The sequence below is a fragment of the Chinchilla lanigera genome, unplaced genomic scaffold, assembly GCF_000276665.1.
Source record: "Chinchilla lanigera isolate Chin_1 unplaced genomic scaffold, ChiLan1.0 scaffold00050, whole genome shotgun sequence".
Classification (NCBI taxonomy): Eukaryota; Metazoa; Chordata; class Mammalia; order Rodentia; family Chinchillidae; genus Chinchilla; species Chinchilla lanigera.
In genome coordinates this window covers 3829469-3850042 of record NW_004955451.1, presented here as the reverse complement: position 1 = coordinate 3850042, position 20574 = coordinate 3829469, and the positions used below count along the sequence as shown (strand labels likewise).

The 20574-nt window shown below is 39.6% G+C and overlaps 3 protein-coding genes across 12 annotated transcripts in view; 1 reads left to right on the top strand and 2 right to left on the bottom strand.

The window, feature by feature from the left end:
• Ska2 (spindle and kinetochore associated complex subunit 2) overlaps window positions 1–10065 on the bottom strand; it is a 22223-nt gene extending 12158 nt beyond the window's left edge. The window contains exons 1-2 of the mRNA XM_013519227.1: window positions 9961–10065; window positions 145–152 (exon numbers count right to left, since the gene is read on the bottom strand). Coding sequence (XP_013374681.1) covers window positions 145–152; window positions 9961–10065 — 113 coding nt within the window. The remainder of the gene's footprint in view (window positions 1–144; window positions 153–9960) is intronic.
• The window catches only part of Trim37 (tripartite motif containing 37), a 174422-nt gene extending 164136 nt beyond the window's left edge, over window positions 1–10286 (bottom strand). For 2 of the 8 annotated variants that reach the window (XM_013519212.1, XM_013519217.1), the window contains exon 1: window positions 10116–10286. In XM_013519212.1, coding sequence (XP_013374666.1) covers window positions 10116–10148 — 33 coding nt within the window. In that variant the 5' untranslated portion in view covers window positions 10149–10286. The remainder of the gene's footprint in view (window positions 1–10115) is intronic. The other 6 variants (XM_013519216.1, XM_013519215.1, XM_013519220.1 and 3 more) reach the window with 4 other exon arrangements.
• A 235-nt stretch (window positions 10287–10521) lies between these two features.
• Prr11 (proline rich 11) overlaps window positions 10522–20574 on the top strand; it is a 25905-nt gene continuing 15852 nt past the window's right edge. For 2 of the 3 annotated variants that reach the window (XM_013519225.1, XM_005393991.2), the window contains exons 1-4: window positions 10522–10785; window positions 16063–16195; window positions 19360–19510; window positions 19738–19860. In XM_013519225.1, the coding sequence (XP_013374679.1) occupies window positions 16068–16195; window positions 19360–19510; window positions 19738–19860 (402 nt within the window). In that variant the 5' untranslated portion in view covers window positions 10522–10785; window positions 16063–16067. Of the gene's footprint in view, window positions 10786–14852; window positions 14915–16062; window positions 16196–19359; window positions 19511–19737; window positions 19861–20574 lie in introns of all 3 variants that reach the window. The other variant, XM_013519224.1, reaches the window with a different exon arrangement.

Sequence of the window (20574 nt, the reverse complement as noted above, 5' to 3'; positions counted from 1 at the left end):
TTTTTTTTTTTTGTAATAAAGTGAAGATGAAATTTCTGGGGGGAAAATATCTAGAAAGGTCTTGCTATGCAGTTTAGGCTGGCCTTGAACTGGTTGCTATCCCACTGCCTCAGCCTCACAACTGCTGAGATTACAGGTGTGCACCACCATACCTGGCTTGAATCCTGAATTTTTAGGTATACACTAAGTCTAGCAACCTTAATTTGAGGGATTTCTAAATCTTTTCACATAATGCCAAGTGGTTTAAAAAGCATCATTTATTCTCATGAGCCTGCAGTCTGGACTGAGCTGCATTTGATGGCTGTTTGTCACTGCAATTCTGGGGGCTGCCTGCCTCCGACAGCCTTTGTTCTGGGTGTCTCTCATCTTCCTTAAACCAGTAGACAATGTCCTCATAGAGATAGCAGACACACAAGAATAAGCAGAAACAGTCTTTAAAGACCTATGTTCACTGCTGGCACAGTCAGTTCTATCCACGAGCCTTTTGGCAAAAGCATATCAAGAGAAGGGGAAATGTACTCTGCCCATCAAGAAGTCAGCAAATCAGGCGTGGTGGCATCTGCCTGTGATCCCAGCGCTCTGGGAAGCTGAAGCAGGAGGATCACAAGTTCAAGTCCCGCCCAAGCAATTTAGCAAGACCCTATCTCAAAAGTATAAAAAAAAAAAAGGCTGAGAAGGTATAGATGGAGGTTTAATACCACTGCAGTATACACTTTAAAAAGGTCAAGATGGTAAATGTTATGTGCACTTTAACACAATTTAAAAATTAGAAAAATCTTGAGTATAATAAAGCAAACTGTGAAGAGGTTTCTAACTTAATAACTAGAATATTGATCTTACAGGTTAGGGCTGGGGACTTAGCTCAGCGGCAAAAGCACCTGCCTGGCAAGTGCAAGGTCGTGAGTTCGGTTCCCGGTAACGGAGAAAAACCAAAAAAAAAAAAAAAAAAAAAAAAAAAAAAAAGATCTTACAGGTTCTTCCTGCCTCTCCCCCTTGCCAATCTTCTGGGACACTTGGAATTTTTCCTAATTATACAACCTCTCATCTCTGCATTTTCAGACATACTATTTCTTTTGCCTGAAAAACACTTCCCCTCTCTCTCACTTGGGTAATCTCTCATTTCGACCTATCCTTCAACTCTCAGATTATATCTCACCTCTCAACAGAAACCTTTCCCTGGTTATGTGTCTCTTTCCAATGTGCCCTCCAAATACCAGGCATTTACTTTTACCATCATGTGGTTATTTATCTGTGTGTTTAATCACTGATAATATTAAGCAATGTATTTCTCTCTATCTTCCAGATAAGTTTTTTACTGTCTTTAGCACCTAATACTAACCTGACCTAGTAGCAGGTAATGTGGCAAAATAATTTACCTCTACAATTAGGCAAATTAAATGGGAAGAGGAGGGGCTGGGAATACAGCTCAAGGGCACAGCACCTGCCTGTCAAGAGCAAGGTACTGAGTTTGACTCCCAGTACAAAAAATAAATAAATAAATGGGAAGAGTGTCAGGTCTCCAAACTAGACCCCTGCCCAGCTAGGAGAGAAAAACTCCCAAAGCAGATCTGTTATTCATACCTGCAGGAGCACCTCCTTCAAAAGGAAGCCAGCAGCTTCCCCATGCAGCTCAACTAGCTAGCAGCTGGTCCACACAACCCGACCTGCAGAGAGCTGATTCCCTGAAAAACCACAAGAGATACGTTGCGCCTGCCAGCACCCCCACACCCAATGCTGCCCTGTCTATCAGTTAGCTCTAGACCCCCTACTCAGAGACCCAAAATTTTGTACCACCCCCAGCTACCTAAACTCCCCTATAAAACATGCTCTTCCCCCTTGCTTGGGGCCAGTGGTCTTTTCGCCCTTGGCCTGGCCACACCAGGCCTGCAATAAAGTCCTTACATGTTGCTTAAACTCTGCCTGTCTCAGTGGTCTCACCTGTGTCTCAGTTTACCCCAACAGGGAGGAATTCATAAAAACTAACAAAAATTAATTTTTCTAAAAAGTTTATTTATACTGACTAAAATCTTAGGAAAATTTTAGCAAAATCAGCTGACACCATTTCTTTATAAAATGATAATAAAATACTTAAGGACTTAAGGATTAATTTATTTAAACTTAAAATATGACATACTGAGATAAATGAGAAAATATAACATTTTTCTATTGGGGGGCAGTGCTTGTCTACCATACATGTTAGACAACTGCAAATTAGAGATAATTTGATGGCAGCTTTATCTGATAAGCTGCACAATGCTACACACACATCCTGTTTCAAGGACTATCCATCCACCTGGGGCACACTACCTGTCAAGGTCACACTAAATCTTAGCTGCTTGCCTGGGGCCCTGACTTCCCCTAGACCTTTCTGCCTCATGATAAATGGCCCCCTCCAATTAATCCTGCCTAACAATGTGTGACCAAATATAAGTAATGAACCATAGACTAACCTGTTATTGATTCTGTACTTCCTGCTTACAAAATGTATATAAGTTGCTATTTTACTCTGAGCCAGGGCTGATGATTTGGACGTGGTTCCCATCAGCCCATCTACATTAATAAAGTTGCCTTCCTAACTACTTGGTGCAGAGCGTTTTCCATCCAGTTTGCTACAATTTAAGCAACAAGACCTTGTTTCAAAATAAATAAAACAGCTAGAAATGTAACTCAGTGACACAGTGCTTGTCTAACGTGTGTGCCTGAGTTCAATTCCTAGTACATGGACAAAAAAAACTTATACTGAAAAATGCAAGACACTGTTGATAAGAAATTTTGAAAGATTTCATAAATGAAGGTATATACCTTTCACACATCCCAAGTTTCAATATGATACAATATCAATTCTCTCCAAGTTGTTTTTTAGATCCACAATCCCAGCAGGCTGTTTGTTTGTTTTAAATAGAAACTGACAAAAAAAAACTTATCTGAAAATGCAAAATGATTAAAACATTTTTAGAAAAAAAAGAGCAAAGATTGACCTGGGCAAGGTGGCACATGCCTGATGCCTATAATCCCAGCACTCAGGAGGCTGAGGCAAGAGAATCACTGAGAGTTTGAGGCCAACCTGGGCTACAAAGTAAGACTCAAACAGAAAAAAAAAAGAGCAAAGATTGAGACCTTACACAAGATGATTTCAAAACTTACTATGAAGATATAGTCATTATGATATTGTGGTACAACATAATAGAACAAAACAGTTCAAAAATAGGCCAGTCCACACATATATTTTCAACTGGTTTGTTCAAAGGAGCTAAGGTAATTTTAAAAAGACATGATATTTTTCTAAACAAATGGTACTGGAACAATGTGATATTGAAAGAAAAGAAGGGAAGGAAGAGAACAAAGAAAAGAAAGAAAAGACAGAGACCCTCCACATTGACTTTATATCATATGTAAATATTAACTTGCACAGAGATCTAAATGTAAAAACTAAAAACTATAAATCTTCTAGAAGAAAATACTTGTGACCTTAGACTGGAAAAATATCTTAGAACATAAAAAGCATATGCCACAAAATAAAATGTAGTTTGTAATAGCTAAATCTTGGAAACAGCCCAAATGCCCATCAACTAATGTATGGATAAAGATGTGGGTTTTTTTTAATACAATAGAGTACTATTCAGCCATAAAGAAGGATAAACTTGAGACATTTATAGGTGAATGGATGCACCTTGAGACCATATCCTTAAGTGAAATAAATCAGAAATACATTGCATGGCTTCTCTGATGTGAGAAACTGAAAATGCAAATAAGGACCAAAATCTGTAATAGATATTGGGAAATGGGAAGAAAATGTTCAAATGAGAAGAGGAACAGGATGGAAGGAAGAAAAGGACAAGAAAAAAAATAGAAGGAAAAAATGGAAACAAAGGTTTTATAATTAAAGAGGGGGAGAGGGGCTGAAGGGAAGGGAGAAGAATGGGAAAAAAGCAAAATATACCATGTACAGGCACAATTCCCCATGATGAATGTTATCACTATGTATATCAAAATTATACCAATAACTGTAATAATAGAAAAAAACCCAGAGATATCACTTCAGCTCCTATAGAATAGCTCTGATAGAAAGGATAATAAGAAGTGTGATGGTGCATGTCTGTAATCTCAACACTTGGGAGGCTGAGGCAGGATGATCACCATGAGCTGAAGGCCAAGTTAGCCTATTTAGCAAGACCCTGTCTCAAAAAAAAACAAAACAAACAACAAGAAAAGGGATAGTGCTGGGCGTGGTGGCACATGTCTATAATCCCAGCACTTGGAAGGCTGAGGCAGGAGGATCACCATGAGTTCAAGGCCAGCCTGGACTACATTGTGAGTTCAAGACCACCTGAACTATATAGCTATACCCTGTCTCTCATAGGTTGTAGCTCAGCACTTCCTGGGCTCAATCTCCAGTATCAAGGTAGAGGTGTGAGTGTTGAATGAGAAAGCAAATCAACTGACAGAAAACTAAAGGATTTTCATGATGCAGTAGTAAAAAGATAAGTCAATTTGAAAATAGACAAAAAATGTTTTTTTCTGACACTTCACTAAAGATATACCAATTGCAAATAAACACATGAAAAGATGTTCAATATTATTAGCCATTTAGAAACTCTGGCAAAGATTATAGCAGTTTCTTGTAAAACAAGCATACATTTATCATGTTACTCAGCAATCCATTTACACAAAAGAAATAAAATACTCCAATGCTCAGAACAACTTTATTCATAAAAGGCAAAGCCTGGAAATGACCAAAAGTCTATAATTTAGTGGATGGATGAATAATTTCTCACATTCTATACAAGAGAATACTACTTAGCAATAAAAATTGTCCAACTACTGCTGGGCATGGTGTTGCACACTTGTAATTCCAGTGCTCAGAAGGATGAGGCAGGAAGAACATGAGTTCAAGGCCAGCAAGGGTTAATAGTGAGTTCAAGGCCAGCCTGAACTACATAGTCAGAAAACAAAACAAAAAACCTGTCCAATACTAATAGGTACAACATGGATGTATAACAAAAGCATTCTCAGCCAGGCATGGTGGCATACACCTGTAATCCCAGAACTTGGGAGGCTGAGGCAGGAAGACTGTTGGGAGTTCAAGACTAGCCTGGGTTACAAAGTGAGCTCAAGGCCAGCCTGAACTGCATAGCGAGACCTTGTCTCCATCCCCGCCCCAAAAAAGCATTCTCGTAAGTGCAAGAAGCTAAATACAAAAGGTTGCACACCATTACTCCACTTTTATGAAATTCTAGCAAACTAGAGATTAGTGGATGCCAAAAAATTTGGAGAGAAGAGGATGACTACAGAAGGAGACAAAAAAACTTTCTCCCTTTTATTTTCTATTTATTTATTTGTGGTACTGAGGATTAACCCCAGAGGCACTCTACCACTAAGCCACATCCCCAGCCCTTTCTTTTACTCTTTTGAGACAAGATCTTGCTAGGTTGCCTTGTGGGATTTAAACTAGTAATCCTCCTGCCTCAGCCTCCTTCAGAACTAGGATTATAGGCACAAACCACAACAGCTCCCACCCCTTACTAGCAATTGAACTCAGGCCCTTTTTTTAAATTTTAGGGCAGGGTCTCACTAAGTTACTGAGTTATCCAGGTTGGGTTGGGAGTTTTGATCCTCTTCACTGAGCCTCCCAGAGTCTGGGATTACATATGTGAGCCACCATTTCCAGCTACAAAAACTTTTTAAGGTGATAGAAATGTCCTATATATCCTGCCTGTAGTGGTGATTACATTAGGGTATACACTTACCAAAGCCCATCAAATTATACACTTTAAGTTGGTGAGTTTTATTGCATTTAAATTATATCTCAATGAAATTCATTACCAAAAATAGTGATGAATTCACAGTTTTTGACACATAACTACAAAATGAATTTTAAATCAACCATTTTTAAGTTTTAAATTCAAGCATTTCCTACATAATACCAAAATTAACTCTAATTAAGATGGGCAAGTCACCATAGGGCATATACAGCAGCGATTGTCTTCATCAATTACTAATTTGTCATAAAACTAAGTTAAAGAAAACCTAAGATTTGCCAGAAATTATCTAAATGTATTACAGAAAAAATAAATTGCCAAAAAAATTTATTGTAAAAGAAGCAAATTACAAAGTACTACTCATTTACACAAGGCATAATAACTTTAAATATAAAAAGTAGTTTCTCAATGTGTTTCATAATGCAGTACAGTAGTGAGTTTTTAATGGTAGGTTAAAAAGTGGTTTTCAATTATGTTTTTCTAAAAGATATACTGTTTGTAACAAAATTATACAGTTTTCAGCAACAAAGGTTGTAGTTAAATTATTCATAAATACTGAAGAAAGGTGTAAAGCGAGAATAAAAAATTCTGGCGTGTACCCTGCTTTCAGATGCTTTGACAATACTATTGCACTGCTAGCTGTAAAGTACAGTAGTGCAATAAAGTCAGAGCATTCGTTAGCAGTAATAAGTAGAAAAGGAACACAAAAGTATCTTGCGTCACTTGAAGCTTCAGTGTAAAAAGAATTTAATGTTGGGTTGCCATTTTGGTCAGAAGACATCCAAAAACCTAAAAACATTTATATCAATGCTTATTTTTCTTAAAAAAAAAAAAAGAATGAGTCGTAAATATCAAAGTGCTGTGTTTTTGATGACTAACCTATAGTTAACATTCAAACAGAAGAAACATGCAGAGATATAGCAGAATTTTATTAATATGTTCTAAACCTTAGTAGTAATTAAGATAGGTATTATTAATACTCTAGGATTGGTATTAACAAAACCATTTACAATTACTACTAAATCAAAGTTGTGTTAAATGTTTCTATTTTCTGTTGAGATGGTTTGTTGGTTAGCTCCTTTTGCAAAGCAACTGATTACATGCCATATAAAATAAGCCCTTTGAGTAAGTATGTTGAAGAAAACAAATGAAAAGTAAAATAAAGAATTTTTTCAAATGTCTACATACCCAATTAATTACTCTGGATCCTAAACTACACTTTAGAAAACACAAAACACTTACCATCTTATAGCTTTTTGTCTCAAAAGTTTATAGAGGGCTATTATTACAAGGAAGAAGACACCTAGGGAATCAACTGGTGCTAAACTGGATATTTACTGAGCACTATAGAAGAGGTTTTTAGCATTTCAGTTAACTTTCACATTATCTTAAATATAGAAGACATGTTGATTTCCTTTGAATGTAGAAATATCAAGAGGAAAACAATAATGGGGTGCCTGAGACTTAAATACCAAATTTCCTTTAAAAAAAAAGTTTCCTTAAAAGTCAGATGTAAACCTAGAAAGTGTCACAGTATCGCACTATGCTACTGTTTGTGTACAATCAGTAGTGGACAAAAAGAGACCCCTAGACATATGCCACTCAATCAGTAAGTGAAGGGAAAAAATTAGAGGACAAAGATACTCTACAATGAGGTTATTCCTCTATTAGTAATGTTGATTGATGCTGAACTACATTTCCATTATTTTCACCAACCTTCTTTTAAATGGTCCAGTTCAGCTACTTAGCTGGATTAAACCTACCAAGAAATGGACTCAGATTCAGGACAGCTGGAACTTGAGAGTCTTGGCCTCAAATCCTGGGCCCTATAACTCAAATATTAGAATATTTAACTCTGTTAAACCAAGTATCAGGTTTCAAAGTCAAAGAAAAGGAAATGTTTAACTTTCTGAATTGGAAGCTAACACAAACAAGAAAAATATAAAAAAAATTAAAGTAAGAACATAAGGCTATTTACAAAATTAGGATTATCAGTTTCTTTTTCAAAGTGAAATAGTATGCATTCTCTTTTCACCTACCAAATACTCAATACTAATTCCTTGGCAAATCTTTTATTTAAGTAATACAAAACCAAAAACCAGAAGATTGCACAGGAAATCATTGACTTTGGATCCTGGAAACTATACTGGTTCACAGATTTTTAAAAAAAATTTTGATGAACATAGAAAATCTGCAGATGAGTATTATCTTTTACTATCTAGTAAATACAAAGCAGTAATACTAAAAAACATGATCTAAAAGTACATTTTTAAAGTATATAGTTTTAAACCCAATTTACGAAAACAATAACTTGAAAGGGGCAAGGGAAGCTACCACTAATTTACTTGAAAGAAATTTAAGACAAAACTTGCTTCATTTTCTTCCTCCCTTCAAAAAAAAAATTAAATTCCCCCAATTTAAACAACATCTAAATGTTTAAAAGTTTGGCTACCTCGTAAGTTTCTAAAACCTACTCTTTTCCATATTACTTAATTGTTTTTCCCTTAAAATAGAATCAGTGCAATCTAAAGAAGTCTTATAAGAACATTAACCCTATCGCAAAGGCTACCAAGAGCCGGAAAATTAAAACTCTCAACTCAATTAATTTTTTTTTTTTGGCACTCGGAATCGAACTCAGGACCTTGGGCTTGCCAAGCAGGTGCTGTGACACTGAGCTACACTCCCGGCCCAACACGCAACTCAAGGAGAAAAAAAAAAAACCTGTTAAAAGCAGAATTAGCATCATTTACCATTAACAATTAAGCAGAAATATCTGTATCTGAAAGGAGGAATTCAAAATAGTGGGGGCAAGATACAACATTTATATCTGTTGATAGAATCAAACTGAAATACTTAACACTGTTTTGTATTTAAAAAATAAAATAATAATAACTTTAAAATTCCCAAACCTGATCTAAATATTCATCATTGGAAGCTTGAAAAGCTACATAAAATTCTTCGGTCTTACTGCTCCCTCCCCTCCGCCACCCTGTCCCCATTCCCACACTCCCTACACACACTCTGCCACCCTGTCCCCATTCCCACACTCCCTACACACACACACACACACACACACACACACGCAATTTAAAGCAAAATTTTAAAAGCAATGAAAAACCAAAGGAATTGAAAGCCTTTAAATCAGTTTGTATATAAGAAACACTTCAATTCATTAACAAATTAAAGGGAAATGAGATAAATCAAGGTCTCGGATTTCTGGGGTAGGAATCGCAGGTAGGACGGTACTCTGTACATTCCAGGATCCCCACGCATCCTTTCCAAGGCAGAAACTAGACCCAAGATCACCTTGGCGAGAGCAGCCTAGGCACAACCGATACCCAAGTAGTCACCCAAGTAAGGAAGGGAGGTGGAGGAGCCACCGATTGCGGATGGAGAAAGAAGTTTCCTACTTCGCCAAATTTAATCTTGGGATTTTCTCTAACAAAGAAATAAACGACAAGAGCTCAATGAATACTTTCTCCAAACCCGCTATTTTAAGGGAGCCAGCTCCAACTGGAAAAACTATTTAACACATGGGGAAAGGACTGAAGACAGAACAAGAGAAGAAAGAAAAAAGCGCGGGCTACGGAGTTGGTAACGTAGGGATGTGAGGGAGGGACAAGGGAAAACCCTGAAAACTAGAAGGACAACGCAACCGGGGCGCCTTTCCAGTTCCCCCTTGCCCTCCTCTGCGAAGGACGAGCGAGAGCGGGCGACTCCGCAGCAAGGCGCCCTCCGGCCCGGATCCCGCCCGCGCCGGGGGCTGCGGTCGTGCCGCTGCCTCCTCCCCGCACCGCGGCGCGCTACCTCCCGGCCAAACGCTACCAGGTCTGGGGCTTCCCGGGACGCGGGGAGGTCACACACGCGAGTCCAGCACCCGTGCGCACGCTTTCTCAGCCGCCTCCGGGGACGAGAGCGGCTCACCCGAAAGGGGCTGCTCCCGCCCCTCGGCTTCTCCCTCCGCCGCACCCCGCAAGCCGCTTTCCAGCAGCAGGAACCATCTCTCCCCTTCTTGGGGCGCAAGGCAGGTTCTCCCCTCGGTGGAAATACGTAAAGCGCTGTCTGCACCGGGAGTGGCGACTCGGGAGGAAAGGTGAAGGAAGAAATTCCAAAGGCCCTACTCCCTCACTGTCTCCCGCCATTCCCACACGAGTCTCCCGGATGTCACCCCTTCCCCCGCGGCGGTTTAAGAGACCAAGACGGTGGCGGCTCCCTTTGCTGCAAGAGGAGGGAATTCGATTCTGGTCCAGCCTCCGGCGCCCAGAGTTTCAGGGGACTCCAAACTGCGTCCTAGTTTCAAGGCCATAGGGGTAAAATTAATTAGCCAGTAGGTCTCCTCCTTCACTTTGTACTCACCATCAGTTCCAGCTTATCGACCTCCGCCTCCATGTTGAATAGTTGACATTCCTCAGACCCCGGCGGTGCTTAAGCTGCAAACCTTACTAGCACTGAGGATCTCTATTGGACAGCTGTCATTCAACATCTCGCACTCATTGGCTCTTCTAGTTCACCTGCTCCCGCCCATTGGCGACGGGGTAACGCCCCTCCGCATGAAACACAATTTCCTGTTGGACAAAGACACAAAATGCCACAGGGCGATTGGCTGATGTACGTATATTTTTTTCTATTGGCTGCCCTCTCTTCTCCACTTTCAATTTCATAGGGCTCCGTAGAGAAGAGCTTGCTATTGGAACAATCAGAAGAAGAAGAAACCAATTACACGAAAGCTTCCACCGACAACATAGGGGACGTGACACACCTTCTTTCCTCTCCGGCTCCCCCACCACTTCTCGCCCGCCTTCCTCTTATTCATAGCAGAAGCGCCTCAGCGCTGATTGGTCGGAGCGTGGTGCGATTTCAGCCAATCATAAGCGAAGCTGGGCTTCTACACTACCAAGAGAGCGAATCGTGGGGAGAGCACCCCTACGATTGGTCCCTCTATGACAAGGTTTTAATTTTGAATCTTTCTTTATGGCGTGAAGAGACCGCTGTTCGGACTCCGTCTAATCCCCAGGCTGTCAGACTAGTAAGTGCAGGGACGATTCCTTTTTTGTTACGTGGGCTCACATCTTCTGTAGCTGGGCCTTTTGCTGCTTGTGTTTTTATTGCTTAAGGAGCTGAGGACTTTGGCTGGGCTGGGGGGAGAAATGGAGCAGGAAAGGGGGAGCTTTGGGGCTGCGGAAGAAGCGCTCTTCCTGCCTCCTTCCGAATCCACTTCTGATTAACACTGCAAAATGTGTTTTGGAACAAAGCATCTGCTTTCCTTTTTCTCATTCCTTTGCATCTCTGGTACTCAAAATGGGTCCTCGAACTAGCGACAATAGGATCTCTGTATTGCTTGTTGCAAATGCAAATTATCGAACTCCACCCAGATCTACTTATTTGGAATATACATTTTGACAAGACCTTCCTGTGAGGTATATTCTTTTACTTGGGAACACTAACATGTTCTGTGATGTAGTATTCATGCCGTCCGACATTCTGTGAGTGTCAGTTTAAAAGGTGTTCCCTTTTTACTAACTGCCCAATACTATGCTGGAAGAGACTTTAGCGGTCTCCTTTGGGAAACAAGATAGAATCTTTAAAAAAAGCAACGCTCTACAACATAAAGCATAAAACTAAATCTAAGCTACTATCAAAAACAGCATTGTGGTGTTCAAGATGAGCTGATTGCACTAGTAATAAAAACAGAGTTGGCTGAAGCCCAAGTGTAGCGTGTAATACAGTGCAACTGTCATTTTCGTTCTGACTCAGCTTTGGAAGTGCCTTGACTAAAGAATTTTCATATTATCCGATGGAGTTTTAGCAGAAACAGCAGTGCCAACTCCTGCAAAAGACTGTAATTCTTACTCTGCTACTGCATCTTTCTACTTGAAAGGTTTTTCTATTCAAAAAGTTTTGGACCCATCTTTTAATCATATTAAGATGTATGCTAAGATGAAAAACTAAAACTTTTCCCAATGAAACAATTTCACAGCATTTAATGGTATAAAAGTATATTCCATAACTAAAAGAAAGAGCACTTGCTAGTTAACACTTAGAAGGAATGATTTCTTCCATCCATTTATTAAAATGGAACATTATTTAATGGCTGTTATCATCTAGATACTAATGACACGAAGATGACTAAAATTTTATTCTAACCTTAAAAAAGCTCATGGCCCAGTGGGGTGCAAACATGCAAACAAAAACTACAGTGCAGTTTAATAGAGTTCATAATAAAGGTGCATATGTGACCATGCATGGTGATCCACGCCTGTAATCCTAGCACTCCTGGAGGCTGAGGCAGAAGGATTATGGAGCCCAGCCTGGGCAGCCTAATCATTTAGCAAGAACTTTCCTCAGTACAAAAAATTTTAAAAGGTTAGCTCAGGTTGAAGCCCCTGGTCTCAGTCCCTAGTACCTTAAAAACAACAAAGTATATGAAATGCTATAGACACCCTAAAGAGATGATATTTCTGCCAGTATAAACACCATAAGACCAGAATCTGTTGATCTTATTTAGAATTGTATCACAACACCTAGCATTTGAAATAGTCGACTAATATCTGTAAAACAAAAGTAATAAAATCTTATCTGGGCATAGTGCCACATGCTTCTAATCCCAGGGCTCTGGGAGGCTGGAGCAAGAGGATAACAAGCTCAGAGGGTGAAGTGGAGGAAGGGATAGAGAAGGGAAGTAAAATGAATGAAGTTTTGTTATATGTGTATACTAACACCTGACTCTGAAAGTAATCATTCTATACTAGAAACGTACTAATGAAAAAATTTTTAATTAAAAAAAAAAGAGGATCATCAACTAGAACCCAGCCTGGACAGCCTAATGACTTAGTAAGACCCTGTCTTAAAATAAAAATTAAAGGGCTGCAGATATAGCTCAGTGTGACAGCTCTGGGTTCAATCCTCAGTACCACCAGAAATAAATAAATATATAAACAAGCAAACCAAATCTTGAGGGCTAGTGTAAGAGGACCTGGAAGAGGACACCGCAAATAGGAAGAAAAGTTGATAACACTGTAGAAAATGTTTGGTAGACCTGAAATACAAACTTCTGGTCACTAAAAGAAATGCTGCAAAGGGCCATTAGAACTAAATAGTGAACAGGTTTTGGAGTCATGGTAAAGAATTATTTAGAGTTTGTTTGTTTGTATAAGGTACAGAAGCCAGCATCTTGCACATGCTAGGAAAACATTCTACCACTGAGCTACCCACTCCTTAAATTGTTAAAGAAAAGATTCTTTGATTACACTTGTTAAAGCATAGTAAGGAAGACTTTATTCAGGACTATTGCAATAGTTATAGAGACCAACGTATCTCTAGTGAGATACATCACAGACAACTGCAAATTCATAGACAAAGAGCAAAGTTAGGAGATGGAAAATAACTAAGAGGAAACACCAGAGAGAAGGGGATTCTGTTTACAGAGACTAAACAGGATTCTTCCTGAAGACAAATCGAAGTAATCAGACATCAACTAGGAGATGGTGGAGGATGAGGAACCCAATAAGATATTGGGGTTTGGAGATGGTTTATGCCCAACTGATTTAGCAGCATTCACTGCTAAAACTTAATTTGGCCAAGGAGAACATAGATAGATAGATAGATAGATAGATAGATAGATAGATAGATAGATGGATAGGTTTAGGAGGAGGTCAGGAGTCTGACAGAAGTGTGATCAGAAACAGAATCTTTGTCAGAATCAATCTACCAGGTTTAATTAGAAAGCTCACTTCCCTTTTAAAGTCTATTTTGTAATTTAAGGGTTGGTAATAGAGGGAAAAAAACAACAGGAGCCTGAGTCTGTGGACCAGTTTGATCATTACAAAAGACATCACGGAGAAAGTGAAAGGAAACAGGAAAAGACTGAAGGGACAGATAAAGGCCAAGGAAATAAAGGTTGCGGTGGGAATCGCCAATCCTGGGAATCCCAGCTGTGTATAACAATGGTGTGTGAGGTGGGGAAGAACAAATTTTATTCCTCTACCCACAGGCAGGCTGACATTGGAGTGAATATCAGCAAATATGTAAAGGGGGGACTGAGTATATATAGGTCTTAAGGTGAGGGGTGCAGTTTTAAGGAATCTCAAAGAATCTGGATGAAGTGTTTGAGTTTAAGGCTGTACAGACAATCTGTACAGGTTGGTACAGAGAGCTGGCATCAGGGGACTGTAGTGTGACTGTAGCCTGACATTAAATTTTTTATTACCCTTATTTCTTGTTTACCAGAGGCAAGCTATTGCTTCTCATTGTTTATAAGGATAAGCATGGGGTCTGTCATGTCAGGCCTGACATTGTGGATTCTAAACCTTGGATAGGGGTTTCCAGAAAAGGTTCTCATAGATCTGATGAGATTTAATTTTTTTTTTCTCCAGGTAACCACAAGATTACTACTTTCTCAGAGGTTCTCATAAATACATTCAGAATATTTTTATAGGAGTAGGAATGTAGTTCAGTGGTGCAGCTCTTGCCTAGCATTCTCAAGGCCCTGGTTTGAATTCCTAGCACTGCAGGAAAAAAAAATTAAAATAAAAAAATTTCATTTTGAGGCTTTAAGAAAAAACCAGGTGTAGTTGCACACACCTGTAATCCCAGCACTCAGGAGACTGAGGCAGGAGGATCGTTGCGAGTTTGAGGCCAGCCTGGCTACAAAGTGAGCTCAAGTCCAGCCCGAGCTGCATAGCGAGATACTGTCTCGAAAAAATGACAAAAACAAAACAAAACAAACAAAAAAAAAACCCATCATGCGAAATTAAGTGACTTAGCATTACCCTGTAATTAAAAAAAAAAAATTAGAAAACTTTTTTAAAAAATTAGAAAAGCCTGAGGGTGTAGCTCTGGGTTCAATCCCCAGTATCACCAAAAACCAAACAACCCACTGATTTCTATTTCATAATCCTTGCTTAGCGTTCCTTCATGGGGCGGGGCCAGGAGTCGTAATATAATAAAGGTAACACATGTCTCCCAAACTTCTAAGAGCATTTTATAAAAATATGCTGTTAATTCAGGACCTGACAATGAGTCCTAATGATGTTATCAACAATCTGCCCTTCTGGGAGAGCTATTGCTATGTGAACTGTTGCCTTTTGCCATTAGGGGTCGCCTCTACAGGTCCGCGGAGGGAGGAGATTGCGCCGCCAGTAGAATCCGAGAACTGAGTAAGTGCACAGCTGCATACTAAGTGCAGAAAGGTTACCGAGTGCACAGAAGTGGAATGAATGTGTATTTTAAAGGCCGATTGTCCCTATGCAAATGTAAGTTTGAAGGGAAAGAGGCCCAGGCCTTGTCTGCTACTTGAATAAAGTCTTTGTTCCTCAGGTAGCAACAATTAAACCCGCAAAGCCCTTCTGGAGCTTGAGATCACACTAGCTTGGACTTAACCTTCTTCAAAAAAGGATAGGGATTAAAATATAAATATACTCGATAATGTTTTAAAACATTTATATCTTGGGCTTGGGGAAATTGTGATTTCATTATGTAGTGCCTACTTTGCACCATAGTCTAGTAAAACAAAAAAGATCTTTGAAGACTTACAGATCTGGACTCTATCCTCTATTGCATTACACTGGATAGATGATCTAAATTCTGTAGCCCTCAGTCTGTTCTTGTGTAAAAGTGGGAATACAGTCCTCCTTATTGGGGAGAATATTTTTTAGGACAGTGAAGATTAACTGAGGAAATGTATGTGAAGGTATTCATGGCTAGTATAACTCTCCATGATACCCACGCTGCATTCCCCAGATGCATCGTATACTTTTATCTCTGCTCTTACCCTCTTTTTCTACTTCTTGACCCAAGCCCGCTCTGCAGAGCCAGTTTCTCTCCCACTCTTCACTTTTGCTCTTGAATAAGCTGCTATAAAGAAATAGCTAATGTTGTTTTCCTCCTCCCGCAACTAACTCAAATGTTCAGTAAATGTTCCTGGTAAAGAAACAGCCTTTTAAGTGGGGTGTGGTGGTGCACACTTGTATTCTCAGCACTCTGGAGGCTGAGGCAGAAGGATCAATGCAAGTTCAAGGCTCTCCTGGGCTACATAGTGAGTTTAAGGTCAGCCAGAACTAAATAGCAAGAGTGTGTCTCAAAAAAAATTTAAAAATTAAAGAAGAAAAAAGAAAAGGGAAGTGCCAAGAACAATGGGAGAAATATGTTCAAACCAAGGGTAAATGGATTAATGGTAATGTACATTTCACTGTGATAAATTCTTAAAATTTAAACATTCATTGTATGTGTTGATCACCCCTTGTACACTTAAGGTTTGTATAACATAGATATTTCAATAAAAATATCCTTAAAAATTTCTCCACAGAAATCATGCCCAAGTTCAGACAACGAAGAAGAAAGCTAAAAGCTAAAGCCAAGAGATTAGTCAAAAAAAAAGAAGCCTCTCAATTCCAATCCAAACTAGTTACCCCTCCCCCTCCACCACCCTCACCAGAAAGGTAAGATATAATGTAGAACAGAGAAAATATTAGAGAGATTTGAGAAGTTCAGAGTTACCAGATTTAGCAAATAAAAATATAGACATGGAATCAAATTTGAATTTCACACTAACAATAAATTTTAGTATAAATGTGTCCCATTTAACAATGAAGTATAATAAAATTATTCATCCTTGGGCCAGATACTCACCTGTAATCCCAGTGACATGGGAGGCTGAGCTAGGAGGATCACAGGTTCAAAACCAACCTGGGCAACTTAGTGAGACTCTGCCTCAAAACAAAATTTTGAAAGGGACAGGGATATAACTCAGTGGTAGAACATTTGTATAGCACATGTAAGGCCTGGGGTTCAATCACCAATATTATACAAGAAAAAAAAATTCAGGTCATCCTGTACTTTTCATGGCAACCATAGTTCAAGAGTTAATATGAAAGTCATTCCAGGTGTGGTGGTACACACTTTGAATTCCAACACTCAGGAGGCTGAGGCAAGAAGATCTTTGCAAGTTTGAGGCCAGTCTGGGCTCTATAGTGAGTCCAGGCCAGCCTGAACTATGTAGAGAATTGTTTCAAAAACAAACAAAAAAAAAGAAAGGTGCAATGACACCTACCTGTAATCCCACTATTCTGGAACACTCCAGCAAGAGAGCTGCAAATTTGAGCCCAACAGGACCCAGGTCGCAAAATATTTTTTTAAAAGGGAGAGGATGCCACGGGAATAACTCAGAGATAGAACCCTTTAAGGCCCTGGGTTCAATCCCCAGTAGCACCAAAGGGAAAAAAAGTTCACATCAAGTGAGAATCACAAGAAATTGTGCTCAAGCACACCATAACTATGGTCTCTTCCTGGTGAATTTAATTGCATAAGTCTAGCAATTAAGTGATGAACAGGAGGCATAGGAATAGAATTTATTTTTTTTTTCTTTTATATTCTTTTTTTTTTTCCGGTACCAGGAATCAAACTCATGACCTTGAGCTTGCCAGGCAGGCGCTGTGCCGCTGAGGTAAAGTCCCAGCCCGTAGGAATAGAATTTAAATCTTAGGTTTGGTAAAGTTTGGTCATTTTTCTCTGGGACTCACAAGTTAAATGTGCTATTGAAAAAGGTATTGGTTTTTGCAGTCACATATATTTCTTTGTTGTTACGGCACTCTCTTTTTGAATTTTATTTATATATGTTGGTATTTCTGGGTGTTGAATCCAGAGCCTTGTGCATTATACATCCCACCCCGGAGCTATACTCCCAGCCCTATAGCTCTCTTTATAAAAAGCTTTTAAAATAATCAGGCCCTCAAAAAACAATTACTCACCAGGCATGGTGGCGCATGCCTGTAATCCCAGCACTCGGGAAGCTGAGGCAAGAGGATCACTGCGAGTTCAAGACCAGCCTGGGCTACAAAGTGAGCTCAAGGCCAACCTGAACTGCATAGTGAGACCCTGTCTCAAAAAAGACAGAAAAAAAAAAAGCAGTAACTCACCAGGTATGGTGGTGACACACACCTGTAATCCCAGCAGTTGGGAGGCTGAGGCAGGAGGATTGCTGAGATCTTGAGCCTAGCCTGGGCTACATAGTGAGTTCAAGGCCAGCCTGGACTACATCCTGGACTACATAACCAGACCCTGACTTTAAAAAAAAACAAAAGCAGTAACTCTCCAATGTCTTACTTTATCAGGATAAAACTTAAAGTCCACAGTATAACCCACCAGTCTTTTATGATTTTTTTTTTTTTGGTCTTTTTTTTGAGACAGGGTCTCGATATGCAGTTCAGACTGGCCTTGAACTTACTTTGTAGCCCCGGCTGGTCTCGAACTAACAACTATCCTACTGCCTCAGCCTCCAGAGTGCTGGGATTACAGGTGTGCGCCACCATGCCCAGCCCAGGCTTTTATGATCTGACTCTGACCTTATTTGCTAATCCCTTTCCCTTCAGTCTTTCACCCTAGACCTCCTAGCCTCCTTACTATTCCTCAGACACTTCAGGTGAGCCCACGCCTCAGGGGCTTTGGACTTAATGTTGATCTTCTGAGGCTCCCTCCTCTCGCATATATTTTTGTTTCTTTGTTTTTTGTGGTACTGGGGATTGAACTCAGGACCTGTGCACTGAGCTATATCCCCACTCCCCCCGCCTTTTTTTTTCATTTTGAGTCGTGGTCTCCTAAGTCTCTAAGTTGCCAAGGCTGGGCTTGAACTTGTGAGCTTCCTACCTCCCAGAGTGCTGGGATTCCATATATGGGCTGTCACACCTGGCCTCTCAGATATTTGACTGCTAACTTCCTTACTTTTGTATGATTTTTCTCAAAAGTCACCTTCTCAGTGGCACTCTCTTTGACTTTTTTTTTTTTTTTTTTTTTTGTCTTTTTGAGACAGGGTCTCGATATACAGTTCAGGCTGGGTTTGAGCTCACTTTGTAGCCCAGGCTGGTCTCGAACTTGCAATGATCCTCCTGTCTCAGCCTCCCAACTGCTGGGATTACAGGCATGCGGCACTATGCCCAGCTTCTCTTTGACTTTTAAACCTAAAATTTCATCCCATCCAACATTTGCACACTCCCTTGGTTTCTTTTTTTCGCTAGCATGTATTCAGTATCTAACAAACCATACTTACATTGTGAGTTTTTTTGTTGTTTTTTGTTTGTTTGTCTGTTTTGGTTTTTTTCAGACAAGGTCTCACTATGTACTTCAGGCTTGCCTTGAACTCACTATGTATCCAGACTAGCTCCAAACTCACAATGATCCTCCTCCCTCAGTCTCCCGAGTGCTGGTATTACAGGTGTGCGCTACCACACCCAGCTGAGTCCCTGAATTCTAGAATTTAATGGAAGATTTGGCTTTAGAAAGTCCCTGCTCCTTTCACACTATAAAACCAGCTTCTTGGGGCTGAAGTTGTAACTCAGTGGTTGAGATAATACTATATATATAATATATATAAAAATAGAATATATATATATGTAAATAGAATCAAGTCAAGCATGGTGACATGTGCCTGTAATCCTAGGACTCAGGAGGCTGAGGCAAGAGGATTGCCACCAGTTTGGGGCCACCCTGAACTACATAGTGAGACCCTGTCTCAAAAACAACAACAACAAATAAACAAACAAAAACAGTAAACAGAATTGATTTCTTAGGGTTTTTTGACTCACTTTGTTTGATTCTGTTTTTCCTACAGAACGGTTATTCCTTCAACAGTTCTACCCCATAGTACAAACTGGCTCAGACCATCCTGGAACTTCAAATTTCCCAACATCAAAGACGTGATAAAATGTTGGACAAATAGAGTGTGGTCAGTGTACAGCTGGTGCCAGAGCTGTGTAGCACAGGTATGCGTACCTGTTTGCAGCAATGTGGTTTTCTGACAGACCAGGGGTTTATTTGAGTGTGCTCAGGTCAGCAGAATGCTCAGGCTAAGCTCAGGCAAGATGAATTTTGGTGGTCTTGTGTGCCTTTGGTTGTGGAGGAAATGTATCAAACCATTTTCTGGTTCCACTTTCCCCCCCTCTTTACTATATTTCTCATAAGATTCAGACTTGTTTATTATGAATTTCAGAGTTTAGAAATATTGAAAGATACCATCTTTCCATTCCGAAGCTGCCATCGAGAACTTCATAGTCTACAACAACAAGTTTGCGTTTTGGAAAGTGAATTATGCAAGCTCCAGGAGACACTGAAGGTGGGTATTGTCAAATAAAAAATAAATCCATAATTTTCCAGGCATAGTGGCACATGCCTGAAATCCCAGCACTCAGGCTGAGGCAAGAGGATCCCTGTGAGTTCAAGGCCAATCTGAACTACATAGCAAGACCCTGTCTCAAAAAAAAAAAAAAAAAGTCCACAATTAGGTAAAGAGAGATTTTATACAAAAAGATTATTGCAGTAGGGGAAGTGTTCAGCCACAAGATCTATAATTATCTCAAATATCAGGCAGAAAGAGACCAATTCAGTTTTATATCTAATACAGATGTTATATTGAATTGTTCTCCAATTTGCTTTCTTTACTGAACAATGTTTTAAAGATCTGTGCATGTTGCTTAAGTGTAAATCAATCCATCCTCTGTAATTTTAATTCTAATTCTAATTGTCATCATGTGACTCTATCACATTTTACTTCCCATTTCTCTCATGATGGATATTTAAGACTTGTTTTCAGTTTTTGCTATTATAAAATACTGCATAAGAGCAAAAAACAACAAAAAACAAAAAAGACCAATTCGGTCCTATTACTATAGAGAAAAGCAAAAATGTGTATTGAGAGGGAGGTAGTAATCTCTCCCACCCACAAAACAGAAATGCACAATAAACTTTAATGAGTAACATTTTTAATCCACCAGATTGGCAAAACAAACTAACAAAAACCCAAAAGGAAAAAAACAAACAAACAAACAAA